We start from the raw sequence: 17,281 nt of genomic DNA, 5'->3' as shown, positions 1-17,281 counted from the left end.
TGCTTTTGTATTACATGCTTAAAAAGAAAGATAGTTCCCTTCCCTGTTCTTGGAACACCAGCATATTTTTAGTATTTCTGTATCTGGTAATAATAAAATTTAGAATAAAATTAGTAATAAATGATGATGAAATTAGTATCTTACTGCTATAGTGGATCCATTCTTGCCAACACCACCATGGAGGATAACATTGAAATAATTTGAACAGGAAAATATTGCTCCACCTACTACTCCAAGAACTGGAAAGATCTTCAATTTTATTTCTAGAATGGGTATCTTTAGGGGTAGAGGAAAGAAACAAATCATTAAGAAAATAGAATTTATTTTCCTGTTAAATAGTAAAGAAACATTATCATCTGGCCCTGTATAATAGGCTATCCTTTTTCTTGTATAAGCAAGCCTTAACTCCTAGATGTAGCCTGAAGTGGTCACTTTTCTTTTAGTGGTTTTATTCATTAAGTGAAAAATGAATCCACCAAATTCAGGGAAGTCTACTTACATAACTGTGATGAAATATTTAATCTCATAAGCCTTCATCTGATTTAAACATGAAAAATGATAGTTCACTTGAATTTAGTACCTCTAAAAGGTAGCATCACAGGAAAAGTCAGACACCATGATCTGCATCATGAATGTGACAAATATCACAGTGTGTGTGCATGCAAGAATTTTGTGTAGTTAATATCCAGGATTAAATCTCTAACAGTATATTTACCTGTTGGTCAATTTGCTGTTCAAGAAAACTTCCAAAGGCAGCAAAGGATTTAAAAAACAGTAACAATAAATTGCCAAAAGCTATAGGCTAATGTGTTTTGAAAATAGACTGAAATTTATACTAACATTTGTGGAAACTACAGATGAACAAATTTAGAAAATCTACATCTAAAATAAGTATTCTTGTTGGTAAGAATAAGCAGGTGTGCTTTCTTCCTATGGTATTGCCAAAACGTTGAATGAAATGATTTTAAGATTAAATTAAATTCTTCCCCATTGTAACTAAATCAGAATTAAATTTAAGGCAACCACATCTGACTTAATAAATAACCCAACTGCCTCTAGGTCAACATTCACCTTTTTACGGGAACCAGCTGGGCAGCTAACATAAAAGACACATCGCATCCCTCTAGTATATTTGAGAGGCCTATAGTGGCATATCCTTGATTCTATCATTCTTACAGGATGAGAAGGAATATGAATGTCTCAGGAAATGTACCACTACTTAAAAATATGCTCCAAGTCTGAGCCCAGTGTTATGATCTGTAGCTGGCAATTCTGAAATTAACTGCCTTAGAGAAATCTTACTGTTTTTTTTAATAGACTTGATTTTTAGAGCAACTTTAGATTCATGAACAAAATTGTATGAAAAATACATAAAGTCCCCATATACTCTCTACCCTCAACCCCCAGGGTATCCCCTACTATCAACATTCCCTACCAGAGTGTTAACATTTGTTATAATACACGAACCTATCCTGACACATTATTACCCAAAGTCCGTAGCTTCCATTACAGTTTACTCTTGATGGTATATAATTCCATGAGTTTGGACAAATGCATGACAGATATCCACCATTATAGTATCATGCCAGAATAGTTTCACTGCCCTAAAAATCCCCTGTGCTTTTTCTATTAACCCTCCTTCCCCAGTAACCTCTGGCAACTGCTGCTTTTCACTGTCTCCATCATTTTGCCTTTTCCAGAATGTCATATCGTTAGAATCATACAATATGCAGCCACCTTTGCAGATGGTTTCTTTTGCTAAGTAATATGCACTTGAGGTCCCTCCATGTCTTTTCATGTCTTGATAGTGCTTTCTTTTTAACACTGAATAATATTCCATTGCCTGCATGTACCATAATTTATCCATTCACCTACTGAAGGACATCTTGATTGCTTCCAAGTTTTGGCAATTATGAATAAGGCCGCTGTAAACATCCATGTTCAGGTTTTTGTGTGGACATAAGTTTTCCGCTTATTTGGGTAAATATCAAGGAGCACAGTCGCTGGATCCTATGGTAAGAGTATGTTTAGTTTTGTATCTCTTACTATTTTTACCGGAGGTATATATATATATGAGTGACTAAAAACCTAGAGTCTGGAATTAGACTTCTTAATTCCAGTACTTACTAGCTATGTGTCCTTGGAGTAATTACTTAATCATTCTAAGACTTATTTATACAACAAAATAATGATATTTCATGTATTGTACCGAGGGTCACAGTGATGGTAAACTGTGGGAACATAAGGTGTTCAGTAAATGTTATTTGTTAGCTATTGATATTATCCTTCTTATTCTTAACTCTATGGGCATGAGGTTGTGAGTCAGCCATTGTTATGGACTTAGGTTGTAAAGATAGAATCATTTATTTCTTCATAAATTCTCTTTCTATGCAAAGCATGAATTTATCCCAGTGGCCTCCTGAGAGTCAACTTTTACCAAAACACTGAGGCCAACCAAGCAGAAAATAAAAACACTCCTTAATATGGGAAACTTTACCTCATAATAGATTATAAAAAATGCAAATTATTAACTTTTATTTCCTGATATTGAGGGACAAGTTTCAAACATGAAATATTTTACTGAATTTACTCTTTCATATATCTGTTTTATGAGATAAATATTAGTCTGGAAAAGGTAGTTCAACTAGCGTGTTAAATTTTGTATTAGGGCAATGGGGTCATTTTCTTCTATGTGATAATATATTCGTGCATAGGGAAAAATGCCATAATAAGGTATATAGGAATAGTAAAATTACAAAATGAAGGAAAAAAGGTTAAGAAGTGGTATGACTAGTAACTACAATGTGAAGAATTTCTAAAGAAAATTAACAATGCATTTTCCTAAATATTTGTAAAGTACTTAAATATAAATTTAAATATTCAGATTTACCGTATAGTCCCACATTGTTGCTCCTCCAAGTGTAGATAATATAAAGACGATCACTAAAGCTACCTGAATTTCAGTTACATCCACTCTAAAGAGGAAGCACAAAGAATAGAAAAGATGTTTGTAAATAAAATTCCTGAATATGAACATCAGTTAACCATATGTTAAATATCAAATATGTAAGAATCTTTATAAGTTTAGCTTATTTGTACCTTTAGGTCTATCACTGAATTATCAATTCACACTGTTGAACTGAGCACACTGAATAGTATGTGCTCATATACAGGTAAACATTAGGATATGCATGGGGGAGGGAAAGCTTGTATATCATGTATAAAATTGCTGAGAGCAGTTATCATTGAAATTACAGAAGGATTTTACTTTCTACTTCATGTACTTCTGTAACATTTGAAGTTTTAAATAACAATCATGTATTAGTCTTGTAATGAGGAAAAATTAGAATAATATGAAAACAACCAGGTAACTTAGGACAAATTCTTAAACACCCAAGTGAATTTCACTTAAAAAGTAGGGAAAATTCAAACAGCTTTCCTAATATTAGGTTACTAATAGTCATTATAGTTTTTTGGTTTCCACAGACATTTTCCCCTACATGAACATGTTAAGTTTAAAAAAAAAACAACAAAAAACAAAAAAAAAACCCTCCACTAAACCAACCAACATCAGTCTCTAGTCTGCATTCTCTGAAGCTACTGACCCCTCTTCTCCTTTGCTCCATAAACAGGATAACTGAAAAGTGGTCTACATTTGTAGTTTCCTCCTCTTCATATTTGCTGCTTTTTTACTGTCGTCTGGTTTTTGGCCCCATTCTACTAAAATTGTTTAAGGTAAACAATGACTTTCAATTGATCGAATCTAAGAGATACATTTCAGTTAATATCTTGGGTAACTTCTCTTCAGTCTTTAAAATGCTGATCATTCCCTTTCTCAATGTTTTGCTATGTTCTTATTTATTCCATGCTCTCTCTTGATTCTCTTGCCTTGCTAGAAACTCTTCTCATGCTCTTTCCTAGACTGCTGCTTCTTCCACATCTGAAATGCTACCATTTCCATAATTACATCTTTTCTCCTTTTAGATTTTCTGAACGATTTTATCTATACTTAGATTACCATCTATAGGCTAAGGACCTCAAAATTCCTATCTCCAAATTCACATCGTTTTTTCTAAGCTCCAGGTTTCTATATCTGTCTACCTACCTGACATCTCTGCTTGGATGCCCTGCAGTCTTCAGATGCTACAGGAATACTTACTGCTCAGCAAATATAAGACATGTAGCGTAATCATTAGATGATAAATTAAAACCAGGCAGGGAAGAAAAGACTTCCAGACTAAGTTACTTGGGGGCAGTTAAGAGGAGAAGGTGAACTGAACATCAACCCACAAAGAAAAGGAAAATATAAAAATGGTAGCCAGTTTTTTTGTTTTTTTGGTAAGATCAGTGGCAGGCAAACCAAGGCCTCCAGGCTGCGTAGAGAAATAGTCAAGTTGGCTCAAAAATGTAAACATAATAGTATAACATGTAGTATTTTGTAGAGTAAAAAGAAGAAAAGTACTAACACTGAGCATCTATTGTGAGTCTTATGAGCTATAAATTATTCCAATAAATTATTTTTTGGAAAGGGAAACAAATGATTTTTCCATGCCTGTACTGGAACAGCTGACAATTGCCATAGGAAAATGAGTTCATAGCCAAGCTCTCTTCCCACTATACTTACGACTCATACCAGAGTTCTGTGCTCTTTTCCAGTAACAGGGGTAGAATTACACTAAATTATCCATAATTTCCCCAGGGTATGACTAGTGACCAGAAGCAACTAGGAAAGATGGCAGGGATTATAGAATAAATTTTCTCTCAATGAACTAAATGATGCATACGAGGATTGAGCTAGGAACCTGGGTTTCACATATGCATCATCATATCACAGATTTTATATTAAACTCAAAGTTTCATTCTCCCTTAATGACAGTTCTTGAGTCTGGAAACAAGAAAGCTGAAAGAATATGATAAAAAGAGAGAATCACTCACCAAATACTCAAATATTTGAACTATGAAGAAAGAGTTGAAGCTTGAGAAATATATTATGCCTAATATATATATATATATTTTTTTTTTTAATTTTTTTTTAATGTTTATTTATTTTTGAGAGAGACAGAGACAGAATGTGAGAGGGTTAGGGGCAGAGAGAGAGGGAGCACAGAATCCGAAGCAGGCTCCAGGCTCTGAGCTGTCAGCACAGAGCTTGATGTGGGGCTCGAACTCAGAGCTGTGAGAGCATGACCCGAGCTGAAGTCGGACGCTTAACCGACTGAGCCAACCTGGCACCCCATGCCTAATATATTTAAATAAAAGAATATTCTGTATAACAGTTTACAATGAGAACTCATTAATGGGTCCAAGTTTTTAAAATTTGGATCCAAAAAAAATACTAAAAATCCAAGAAAGATGGACCCTGGGGATATTGTGTAAGAATATCCTTAATCCCCAAACTGTTATCATGAAGGACAGTCTACAACAGTGCTATTGAAAGTGTGGTCTAGGGTTAGTTACCAGTCTGCAAGGAGTGAAGGGGAGAAATTGAGACTAAGCATTTAAAAACTTCCATGGTAATTTGACAGAGTAATTTTGCATTTGTTGAGTTAAATGAAATATTGAGGACGGTATTTTGTAAGCCTGTTTTTGTTTTTTAGTTTTTAATTGCATGTTATTAGTCCACCATGGGTGGAGGGTAGGGGTAGAAACTAGTCCTTTACCGTAATTTTTTTGACAAATGAACCTAAAACCATATAGAAATCCTCATGCTTTTGAAATAAAAAAAATTAACACCAAGTCTAAATGTTCACATGTAAATAACAAAATAGGACACAATACAACTGAACATTGGACATGGTTTAGGATTTAAGATTAAGCTTTAAGCATTGCTCTATTGAATTACACAAGATATTTGCTACAGGAGAGCAAATGTGCTATAAATAAGATATGCCTTATCCCACAAGACAAGCATTAGTACAGAGACAGATTTTAACTGTAAGTCTATATTGTGCTAAGGAAAACACTAACTAATGTGCCACTGACTAACTAAAAAAATCTTTAAGAGTTAAAAATTATAGTTAAAAATACTTATTAACATTTTATAGTTTAAATGATCTAATTCAAGGTAACAAATTCATATTTGCACTGAAACCCACATATTTTTAAATAACAATGAAAACAGCCACAAGTAGAATAGCATTTACATTTCTCTTCCATATTCCAATAATATAAATACTATAAAAATTAAGTCTCTGAATAGATGAATGGATAAAGAAGATATGAGATAAACACACACACAAGAATATTATTCAGCCATAAAAAAGAAGGAAATCTTTGGACTTCAAGCTGTATTACAAAGCTGTAATCATCAAGACAGTATGTACTGGCACAAAAACAGATACTCAGATCAATGGAACAGAATAGAAAACCCAGAAATGGACCCACAAACATACGGCCAATTAATCTTTGACAAAGCAGGAAAGAATATCCAATGGAATAAAGACAGTCTCTTCAGCAAGTGGTGCTGGGAAAACTGGACAGCAACATGCAGAACAATGAACCTGGACCACTTTCTTACACCAGACAAAAAAATAAACTCAAAATGGATGAAAGACCTCAATGTAAGACAGGAAGCCATCAAAATACTCGAGGAGAAAGCAGGCAAAAACCTCTTTGACCTTGGCTGCAGCAACTTCTTACACAAAAAGAAGGAAATCTTGCCATCTGCCATAACATAAATGGAGCTAGAGGGTAAAATGCTAAGTGAAAGAAGTCAGCCAGAGAAAGAGAGATACCATATGATTCCGCTCATATGTAGAATTTAAGAAATAAAACAAATGAGCAAACTAAAAAAGAGACAAACCAAAAAAGGACTCAATTAAAGAGAACAAACTGATGGTTACCAGAGGGAAGGACGGTGGGGGGATGGGTGATATAGGTGATGGGGATTAAAAAGTACATCATGATTTGTTTATTTCAGAAGACCATGGGGGAGGGGAAGGGGGAAAAAAACCTACAGAGAGGGAGGGAGACAAACCATAAGAGACTCTTAAATACTGAGAACAAACTGAGGGTTGATGGGGGTGGGGGAGAGGGGAAAGTAAGTGATGGGCATTGAGGAAGGCACCTGTTGGGATGAACACTGGGTGTTGTATGGAAACCAATTTGACAATAAATTATATTTTTTTAAAAAAGTACATGATGGGCACTAATGTACAGAATTGCTGGATCACTATATATCATGTGCCTTAACTAACATAACACTATATGTTAACTATGTTGAAATTAAAATTAAAAAAAAAATTAAGTCTCTCAGTGACAAATTTTCAGGAAATCCATCCTAGCCAACAGACCATTGATACTGGCACAGTTTGTAAACATTTCTAAAGGCATGATGTGCTACATATAGACCCTTCTTGTAATGTTAAGCTGAACCATCATCCTACTCAATGCTCCATGATATTTTTACTTTGACCAAATGATAAACTATAGTGCCTAGGATCTCTGCAATCCAGTGTTAGTATTTTATTTATTTTCTTTTAGTATACACACACACACACACACACACACACACACACACACACATATATATATATATTTAGTGTATATATATATATATATATATATATTTTTTTTTTTTTTTTTTTACATTTATTTTTGAAAGAGAGAGACACACAGAATAAGCAGGGGAGGAGAAGGGAGAGAGGGAGACACAGAATCAGAAGCAGGCTCCAGGCTCTGAGCTGTCAGCACAGAGCCTAACACGGGGCTTGAACTCACAGACTGCAAGATCATGACCTGAGCTGAAGTCCAGACACTTAACTGACTGAGCCACCCAGTCACCACTGTTTATTTTGAGAGAGACAGCGACAGCATGAACGGGGAAAGGGAAGAAAGAGGGAGAGAGAATCCTAAGCAGGCTTTATACTGTTAGCTGTTAGAGATGCAGGGCTTGTGACCTAAGCCAAAACCAAGAGATCGTGACCTAAGCCAAAACCAAGAATTGGATGGTTAACCTACTGAGGCATCTCTCCAGTGTTAGTATTTTAAATGGCTATCCCCACCCCTCCACCCTTGCCCCAGCATTGCAGGATTTCCTTTCCTCTATGTGGTGGAGGAAACAGCCATTTCCCTAATGTTCTGAGTACTTTCTTTCCTCATGCTTCTGCCTAGATTTACTCCCATCTATCTGGCATAGTCCATCCACAAGTAACTCATCTTTGTATGTCTAGTTCTGGGCACACAATAGACTCTCAATCAGTAGCAAATGAATGTAAAATTTACATCTAGGCCAAGATGAACTAATTCATTTCAGAAAGATTTTTAGTGAAGTTGGAAGCCAAAAAGATAAGTTGGTCATTAATAGTAACAACAATAATAATAATTAACCAGAACACTGCATTATTATATTACTCTAGTTTACCATAGCAAGTTCGGCAAATTAAAATGCATTAGATTTTGCAAAGTTACTTTTCTATTTTAGCATCTTAATTTATAAATAGATACAGATTAATTTTCCATAGTTGCCTGGAATTTTTAACCAGGCTTTTTGTTCCTTGGGATCTTGATCAGTAGACAGGGAATCAGCAAAAGAGTCAGATTTTCCATAAAAGTGTTCTTAAACTAATTCAACCTACAATTACCTTTTCCTCACGTAGGATTTCTTCAGTGCTTATGGAAACCTAGCGCAAGTCATTTTACACTTGGCAATGGACTGTATTAGCAGTGTCACAGAAGTATTATATCATCCCTTTGATACACTATACTATATAGCTCCTAAAACAGGAATTTTTTAAAAAATGCATTTTGTATCCTTCCACAGAATCTAATACATTGCTGGTCCCAGGGAACTGAACAACAGTCGCTAAGAGTGTGGGGGGTTTGGAGTCAAATAGACTTGAGTTTTAATCCTGGCTCTATACTTAACAGCAGTGTAAGTTACAGAATCTCTCTGCCTCATTTGTACAGTGGAGGTAATACCCTTACAGGGTACTGTGAGGAACAAATGAGCTAATGCATGTAAAGCACTTAGAACAGTGCCTGACAATGAGAAAGAACGAAATATGGCCCTTTGTAGCAACGTGGATGGAACTGGAGAGTGTGATGCTAAGTGAAATAAGCCATACAGAGAAAGACAGATACCATATGGTTTCACTCTTATGTGGATCCTGAGAAACTTAACAGAAACCCATGGGGGAGGGGAAGGAAAAAAAAAAAAAAGAGGTTAGAGTGGGAGAGAGCCAAAGCATAAGATACTCTTAAAAACTGAGAACAAACTGAGGGTTGATGGGGAGTGGGAGGGAGGGGAGGGTGGGTGATGGGTATTGAGGAGGGCACCTTTTGGGATGAGCACTGGGTGTTGTATGGAAACCAATTTGACAATAAATTTCATATATTGAAAAAAAAAAAAGAACAGTGCCTGAAACATGCAAGTGCACTAGGTGGTACTACAATTATTCCATAATTTAGAATCAATGTGATGAGTTGCCTAAGGCCTTCCCTCTGTTACATGATTCATAGATTTGGGCTTCTCCTGATGATATTTTTAGTATCATCAGAGGTTTTTGTTTTTGTTTTCCATGGCTGTTTCTCCTATGCAGCAATAAAGTGGGGTTACAAAGAATCAGTAGATGCGGAAAGGCAGAGCTGAGAATGAGCCAACGGCAGATAGTTCTTGAAGGATCAGGCAGAGAGGGAGCTGATGGGACAGAGGAAAACAGAATCGAATTCTTGTTTTCGGCACTATTTCCTGGTGTCTAAGAAAGGCATCAGAGGCATATTTATCATCTGATGTTTATCTCTAACATTTTCAAGGTGCTTTTACATTATCTCATCAATTGTCTACCACAACTGAACAGTCTCACAATTATCTTGTTGGTGACTGATGTAAGGGGTGCCCCTTTTTGGGCACATGAAGATTTGACCAAAAAGGACCCTTAGATTCCATATTTCATTATTTTATTATGTAAGTCAAATGCTGTTTACTTAAGTACTTTTTACTCAGGTCCCTTATTTTTCTCTTTCTCCTGTATAATGTAAGCTTGAGTTAGTAAGCTACTAAAAGGGAGAAAGAAATAAAATTACTATCAAATACATAACTATTTATAACGTGCAGAATCCCTGCAAGACTTAAATTAAGCTGTAGCATTTATGGATGCTCTAATAAATTAAAAGATAATTTAAATTCCTGATGGAAGCATTGTTCTCCTTATGGATAAATAAAATATAACAGATTGTGAAAATAAATTGAATTATATTTAAAAATGTACAACTTAAAAAACATACTTACTTTCCAAACCTCAATACGCCTGAAACATAAGTCTGCCAGTGAGCACAATAAAACATGAACATCCCAATAAAAGAGCAGAAAAACAACCAGTCAGGATGAGTTCCTAAGCGCACAGCAACCGAAGCTCCAACTGCCATAAATACTGAAAGAAACAAGGTTTAAGAACCATTAAGAATTAAAAATAATTAATGAAATAATTGCCATTATTCATTCAGAGATACAGAGTTCAGAAATGCAGAGTTTTAGGGTATGTAACCTTGGCATCACAATAAGGTACACCAAACAAAATTAATTTTTGAACATACTTTCAAAATACACTGTGAAAATTTGCCCCCAAATGTATGCTTATCCAAAAAGTTGACCAAACAGCTCGGTTCATGTTAGTTTTTAAGCCATTAACAACAACAACAACAACAACAACAACAACAACAACAACAAAATTGGGAAAAACCTTCACTAATAACGCTAATTTACCTGTGGAAAGAGAGTCACAACCGTGGTCGAAAAGTTCCCCTAAGGGAGAACAAGAATTTGTTCTTCTGGCTTGTTTCCCATCAATAGCATCCAGTGACTGGTAGATAAAGAGTCCCAGTGCACATAAAAGGTATGTCCAATATGGTGCCTAAAGATAAACGTGAATAATAAATACTGGTACATGACAACAAGCTAGCTTCTGTTTGAAAATAGTTCAACCTAAGCCAATTGATACATTTTCTTGTGTTCTCACCTTATATCACCTCAGGGTGTTATAAAAACCATTCATAAGCCTCCTTTGACAGGTGAGAACGAAACTGAGAAATCAGATGAATTGTTCTAGGTCATCTGGGTAGAGGGACACAGAAGTCCAAAGAGTGAGAAACACAAGGTTAAATGAGCAAGGATGAGGACCTTGATTTTGGTTCCTAATTCACAGCTCTTTCAATATATGATTTATATATGGTTTTTGATTTGAAATTATTCAGTAAGTTTTTGCTAGGAAAAAAGATCTTAAAGACAAATCACAGACCTGTGCTTCCATTCATGATGGAGTGTCAGGGGACTGGATCTATGTCCCCACCTTATACAACTAGAAAAGCAATAAAACAAATGCAACAATTTTTCAGACATGGCAGGCAGTGCAGTACTGTGATCCCTGCCAGAGGGAAACAAATGAGGTGGGCCCAACAGTGCTCTAGTTTAGTACCTACAGGCAGTTTTCAGACCACAGTACAGGAATGGGAACCTGAACAGAGCCCAGTGATCTTGTTATGCTGAGGAGAAATGTAGCAGAATTCTGGAAGGTCAAAGCAGCTAGATTCTGTAGAGCATAGCATCAGAGAAAAGAGGGACACATGATCTACAGAAGGGTATCTTTGAGTCTTTGGCTGAGAAGTGACCTGTGCCTAAATGAGATAAAACTACTTACCAAGGCCAAGGAAAGAACCATGGGACAGTATAAGGTCACATAATTCTTTTTATTTTTTAATTAAAAAAAATTTTTTTAATGTTTATTTATTTTTGAGAGAGAGACAGAAAGCATGAGTGGGGAAGGGGCAGAGAGAAAGGGAGGCACAGAACGTGAAGAAGGCTCCAGGCTCTGAGCTGTCAGCACAGAGCCTGACGCAGGGCTCGAACTCACAAACTGTGAGTGAGATCATGACCTGAGTCAAAGTCAGATGCTCAACCAACTGAGCCAACCAGGCACCCCAAGGCCATATAATTCTTGAAGGCCACACAAAGCTGGACATTTTTCATGCTCCCTCAAGGCACAACACAAAGACTTTGTAATACATTAGGTAGAGTTCTCAGAACTTAGCCTTAGCACTGGGGAGAAATTGCCTTAGCAATTGCCTTAGCACTGGGGAGAAATTGGCCCAAGACTAAAGGCCTCTTGGAAGAGTCCTAACAGACATAAAGTCCAGCCTCAAAAGAAGCCAACTGATCCTATGTAACTCAACTACAGCCAACACAAAGTGCAATATCTCAAAGGGATATAAAAAAAAAAAAATCTAGTACTCAAACATGTAAAATTCACAATGTTTGGCATCCAATCAAAAATTACCAGTCATGCAAACAAACAAAAATTACTAGTCATACAAAAAGCAGGAGAATATGAACTACAACTAATAGTAAAATCAATCAATACAATCAGACCTAGGAATGACACAGAAAATGGAATTAGATGTAATTGGATGAGGACATGAAAGGTTATTATAAATACGTTTTGCATGTTCAAGAAGGTGAAGGAAAATATAAAAGACTCAAGTGAAACCTCTAGATATGAAAAAAAGGTATTTGAAATGTAAAATGTACTGGATGAGATTGGACAACACAAAAGAAAAGATCAGTGAACTTGCAGAATACTGATGGAAACTATCAAAAATGGTGCACAGAAAGAAAAAAGACTACAAATAATTGATCTGGGTACCAGTGACCAGTGGGACAACAGAAGCACTCTAACATATTTTTATTGGAGTCTCAGAGGAGATAAGAGAGGGTTGGGCATAAAAAATGTTAAGAAATAATGGCTGGAGAAGTTTCCAAATTTGAAATTTATACACTCACGTATCCAACAAGCTCAACAAACACAACAGAATACATACTTTTTAAAAACCCACCAAGACACATGATAATCAGAAGCCAGAGGAAAACAGAAACATCATATATAGAAGCATAGATAATAGTGAGAGAGAGGAAAGAGTCTGTAAAGTTGAATACAGATGAATAGAAATGATTCAATTTGAAGAAGGCAGAGAAAAAGAGATTTTAAAATGACCATTATTTTCTTTCACACTTTAAAAATATACTCTTCTTCCTCAGGGACCTGTGTGATGATAGCAATGGTCAAGCCAGATTTCTGTCTTAGGGAGGAAATATAGCAAAATTATTAAGAAGTAAGGCTTTGAAGTTGGATCTGTGTTTGAGCCCTTGACTCTGTCACTTAATAGCCAGATGACCTTGGACAAATCACTTAACCTCTCTAAACTGTGGGTACTCACATGTAAGATGTGAATAATCCTTATAGTTGTATCAGATAAAAAATTCTTAGATAGCTCTTTAACAGAGCCTGGCACACAGTAAGTAGGTGCTCAGTAAAGGTTAGCTATTCTCATTAAATTGTCTTGTACACTTTTAGTGGCAAATATAAGTTTTAATATACCAATCTATGTATGGTTTATGTGGTAATTCTACAAATATCCAATCAACCTGCTACTTTATTCTTCAATATTTTTAAGTAAATAGAAGTTTACTTTGAACTTAACTTTAATAGAAGTTTCATTATTTGTTAATATTAGATGCCCAGTATTAACGATTACACTACTAATTGCTTAAAAGGACTTATCAAGTCTCTTCTAGTTAAAAAAAAAAAAGCAGTATAAATTAGAAAAAATTTAAGAACAGAAGTAACCTGAGCTGTGAATATGCATATTAAAATGTCACAAAGAAACAATAAGTGTCTGTGAGGATGCACTGTTGGTGGGAATGCAAACTGGTGCAGCCACTGTGGAAAAGTCTGGAGGTTCCTCAAAAAATTAAAAATAGAACTACCCTATGACCCAGTAAGGGTATTTACTCAAAGAATACAAAAACACTAATTTGAAAGGATATATGTGCCCCGATGTTTACTGCAGTATTATTTACAATAGCCAAATTATGGAAGAAGCCCAAGCCAAGTGCCCACTAACTGATGAATGGATAAAAAAGATATGGTATGTGTATATACGTGTATGTGTATATGTGTGTGTACATATATATACACATAAATAACTATATATACATACATACATACATTATATGTGTGTGTGTGTGTATATATATATATATAAATTATTCAGCCATAAAAGAAAATGAAATCTTGCTACTGGCCACACAGATGGAGCTAGAGAGAATTTTGCTAAGTGAAATAAGTCAGTTGGAAAAAGACAAATACTGTGACTTCATATGTTGAATTTAAGAAACAAAATAAAGGGAAAACAAAAAGACAACCCAAAAAACAGACTCTTAATGATGGAGAACAAAGAGCGTTATCAGAGGGGAGGTGGATGAGGGGACGGGTGAGGTAGGTGAAGGGGATGGAGTGCACTTGTCGTGATGAGCACTGAGTAATGTATAGAAACTATACATAACACTGAAACTAATATAATACTGTATGTTAGCCATACTGGAATTAAAATTAAAAAACTTAATAAAAAATTAAAAAATTAAATGTCACATTCAGTTCTGATTAGCATGTTTTTAAAAGCTTATCTGCAAACTGTAAAACAATTAAGAGAGGGCAAAAAAACAGAGAATTGCTAAATCATCTTGACAGTATAAGAGTGGAAAACACAAAACAAAACAAACCACCTCGAATCTTTTTGAAAAAATCCCAAAGTGTTTTGCAGAGAACAATCCCAGTGACTTTTCAAATAAGCAAATTCTTACCCATTTTTTTCCTGCTATGAAAAATTATATTGTTTTCATTTTGAAAACCAAAGGAGAGAGGTGACATTTCAAATCTATGTAAAATTGGAAACTTGAAATTATTAAAATTTCTGGAATGACATAAAAAGTCACTTTTTTATCATCTATTTTCCACCAAATACTTTCCCCCTAAATGACAGACTTCTCAAAGTGCATCATCTACCTGAGATGTATTCCATTTCTCCCTTCTATGCCCAGAACCTTCTTATACTAAAACAACTGGAGCCAAGGTCCAATTAAGCATTAAAAGCTTAATTCTGACCTCTGGTCTGGGAGACTGGCCACAGGCAAATTGAAAGGTCAAGGTGTTAACGGAAATCCATACTGAAATAAATTCGCTCACTCCTGGACACGACAGTTGGGGGTGGATTCTGCCCCTCATTTGGAAAAAATAAAGGAAGACTGGTTCACTAGTTTAAGACTACTTCATTAGGATACTAGAAGAATTAAAGGTTTAGAGCTTAAACAGGTAAGAGTGCAGGGGAATTTAGACAAGAAAAAGAGAGAGGAACTCTCTGCAGAAACGAAGGTTGAGGCCTGGAAAATGAAAGGTTTACTCATGAGTCAGTGATCAGATCCCTGTTTTGGGACCAAGAGATCAGATTGGAAAGGTAATAACATTATCTAAAACAGTACAACAAAGGGCATTTTTCAGCATTATTTTATTTGATACAGCAATCCACAGAGACAGGGCAGTTACCATGTTCTCTTTATTAAAGACGGAAAGTAAAACTTAGGAAGGGATGACGAAGTCCCATCCAGATGAGTGGCCAGATGGTCCAGGAATCAGGTCTTCCGACCTCCCCAGGCTATGGGATCCATCAGGCTGCAGGCTGCACAGACATGAATTCTTACTTCACTGACTACCTATTTCTTTAAACCTGCTAAGAAGCACTTTCCTGCTCACACAATCCAATTTCAAGTGCAGTGAGCCCTAGGAAATGGCTGTGAGCCATGTGACTGACACTTCCTTCCTTTTAAGCCCAGAAAGGCACACTGGTCCCCAGTACCTGGTTCACTCCTTTCCAGTCTTCCCAAGGCCACAGGGACCTAACCTACCTTCTCTCTTCCCTGCTGTCATCACCTCCACCCCCAGCTGGAAGCTATTAAATAGGCTGCAAACTGTCATCTTCTTTTCTAACCTGTTATCTCTGCAAAACCAGCTCCAGGTTAGAGATGCACTGGCCAGGAACAGGATGACCCTTCCTTCCAGGAGTCCTCAAAACAGGTGTAATTACAGAAGACTCTGGGTCTTCTGTAAGGAGGATCTACAAGAGCCACCCCAATTCATTTCAGGTTTTCATGTGAACTTATTTTCAAAAATTTTAAACATAAGCATGGAAAAGTCAGGCTTAGATTATGCATTATAAAGTCATAAGCAGTTTATCAAAAAACTACTACAGAAGGAACCTATTCCCCAAAGTAGAACTTCTTCAGGTAATATTAAACTCCTAACGTGTAAACTTTTAAATTCTGTAATTTTCATAATATCTACTGTATCTTTTAGGATCAGAATTTAACAGTATGTCATAGGAATCTTTTCAGGTAAACCATGAAGACCTACATTACTCTTGTAAATGACAACATGGTATTCAATGATGTGGCTATACCACAATTTAAGTAATAACTTCATTAATGATGAATCTTGCATTACTGCATTAAAAATTATTATGTAAGTTTATTCTAGAAAACAAAAATAATTACTAAGAATCAATCATAACCCTTAGTCATTTAAATTAAAGCACTAATAAATTTAAATTGCTTTTCAGTAACACCACTAAAAAACAGCTGTATAAAAGTAAGTGGGAAATTTTACTTTTTCGGTTACTAAAATTATAGGATGCTATTATTCATTTTATAATTAGAGAAACCAGAGTTCTGAACCAGATCATATGGCAACTGTTCTCGTTAAAAATAACTCTGGGTCAGAGGGAACACTCACATATAAACCAATTTATCCTCTTTTGATACATGCATCTGAATAAGCACACACGAATCAGGAAAAGGAAGAAAAGACTTATTAGAAAGTGATCGGTGAGCACATCTCTGCTCACTGGACAAACTTCACTTACAAGCTTGGACCTTAAAATACTTGATTTTCTAGAACACATCCTTAGGTCTTTTGTAAATGAAAATGCTAGACTAGATAGTCTCCAAGGTCCCATCTTTCATATTAGAATATAATCCTCTCAAGGATATGAGACATGTTGTCTGTTTTTAAAATCTGTTGTCCATACCACAGGAGCTAAAATAACTAGATGATCTAATTGTTCCTTATCAGGTAAAACAGTTTCCAAAGGGAAGAATTCATGCCCCGGCTGTTCTTGCACACCTGTTAGAAGTGTGGAGTCCCGGACTCTACCTGTACCCAGATCCTTGCTTTCATCACTGGCTGAGTGAATTGGATGAGTTACTTAACCTCTCAGTGCCTCAGTCTCCCTTTATGAAAAATGAAAATAATCACTGCTCCTGTCTCACTGTGAGGATCAAAGAAAGAATTACAGGGGCCCCTGGGTGACTCAGTCGGTTAAGCGGCCGACTTCGGCTCAGGTCATGATCTAGCGGTCCGTGAGTTCGAGCCCCGAGTCGGGCTCTGTGCTGACCGCTCAG

The 17,281-nt window shown here is 36.0% G+C and overlaps 1 protein-coding gene across 3 annotated transcripts in view; it reads right to left on the bottom strand.

Moving 5' to 3' along the window:
- The window catches only part of CHPT1 (choline phosphotransferase 1), a 35,303-nt gene that overhangs the window by 9,152 nt on the left and 8,870 nt on the right, over positions 1–17,281 (bottom strand). For all 3 annotated transcript variants that reach the window (XR_009617027.3, XM_060656612.3, XM_060656611.3), the window contains exons 2-5: positions 10,703–10,850; positions 10,229–10,370; positions 2,891–2,975; positions 145–276 (exon numbers count right to left, since the gene is read on the bottom strand). Coding sequence is in view for 2 of the 3 variants with exons in the window: in XM_060656612.3 (XP_060512595.1) it covers positions 145–276; positions 2,891–2,975; positions 10,229–10,370; positions 10,703–10,850 (507 nt within the window). In the remaining variant the exon portion in view is untranslated. The remainder of the gene's footprint in view (positions 1–144; positions 277–2,890; positions 2,976–10,228; positions 10,371–10,702; positions 10,851–17,281) is intronic.

Source organism: Panthera onca, chromosome B4, assembly GCF_046562875.1.
Source record: "Panthera onca isolate mPanOnc1 chromosome B4, mPanOnc1 haplotype 2, whole genome shotgun sequence".
NCBI lineage: Eukaryota > Metazoa > Chordata > Mammalia > Carnivora > Felidae > Panthera > Panthera onca.
This window is presented reverse-complemented; position numbering and strand designations above follow the sequence as displayed.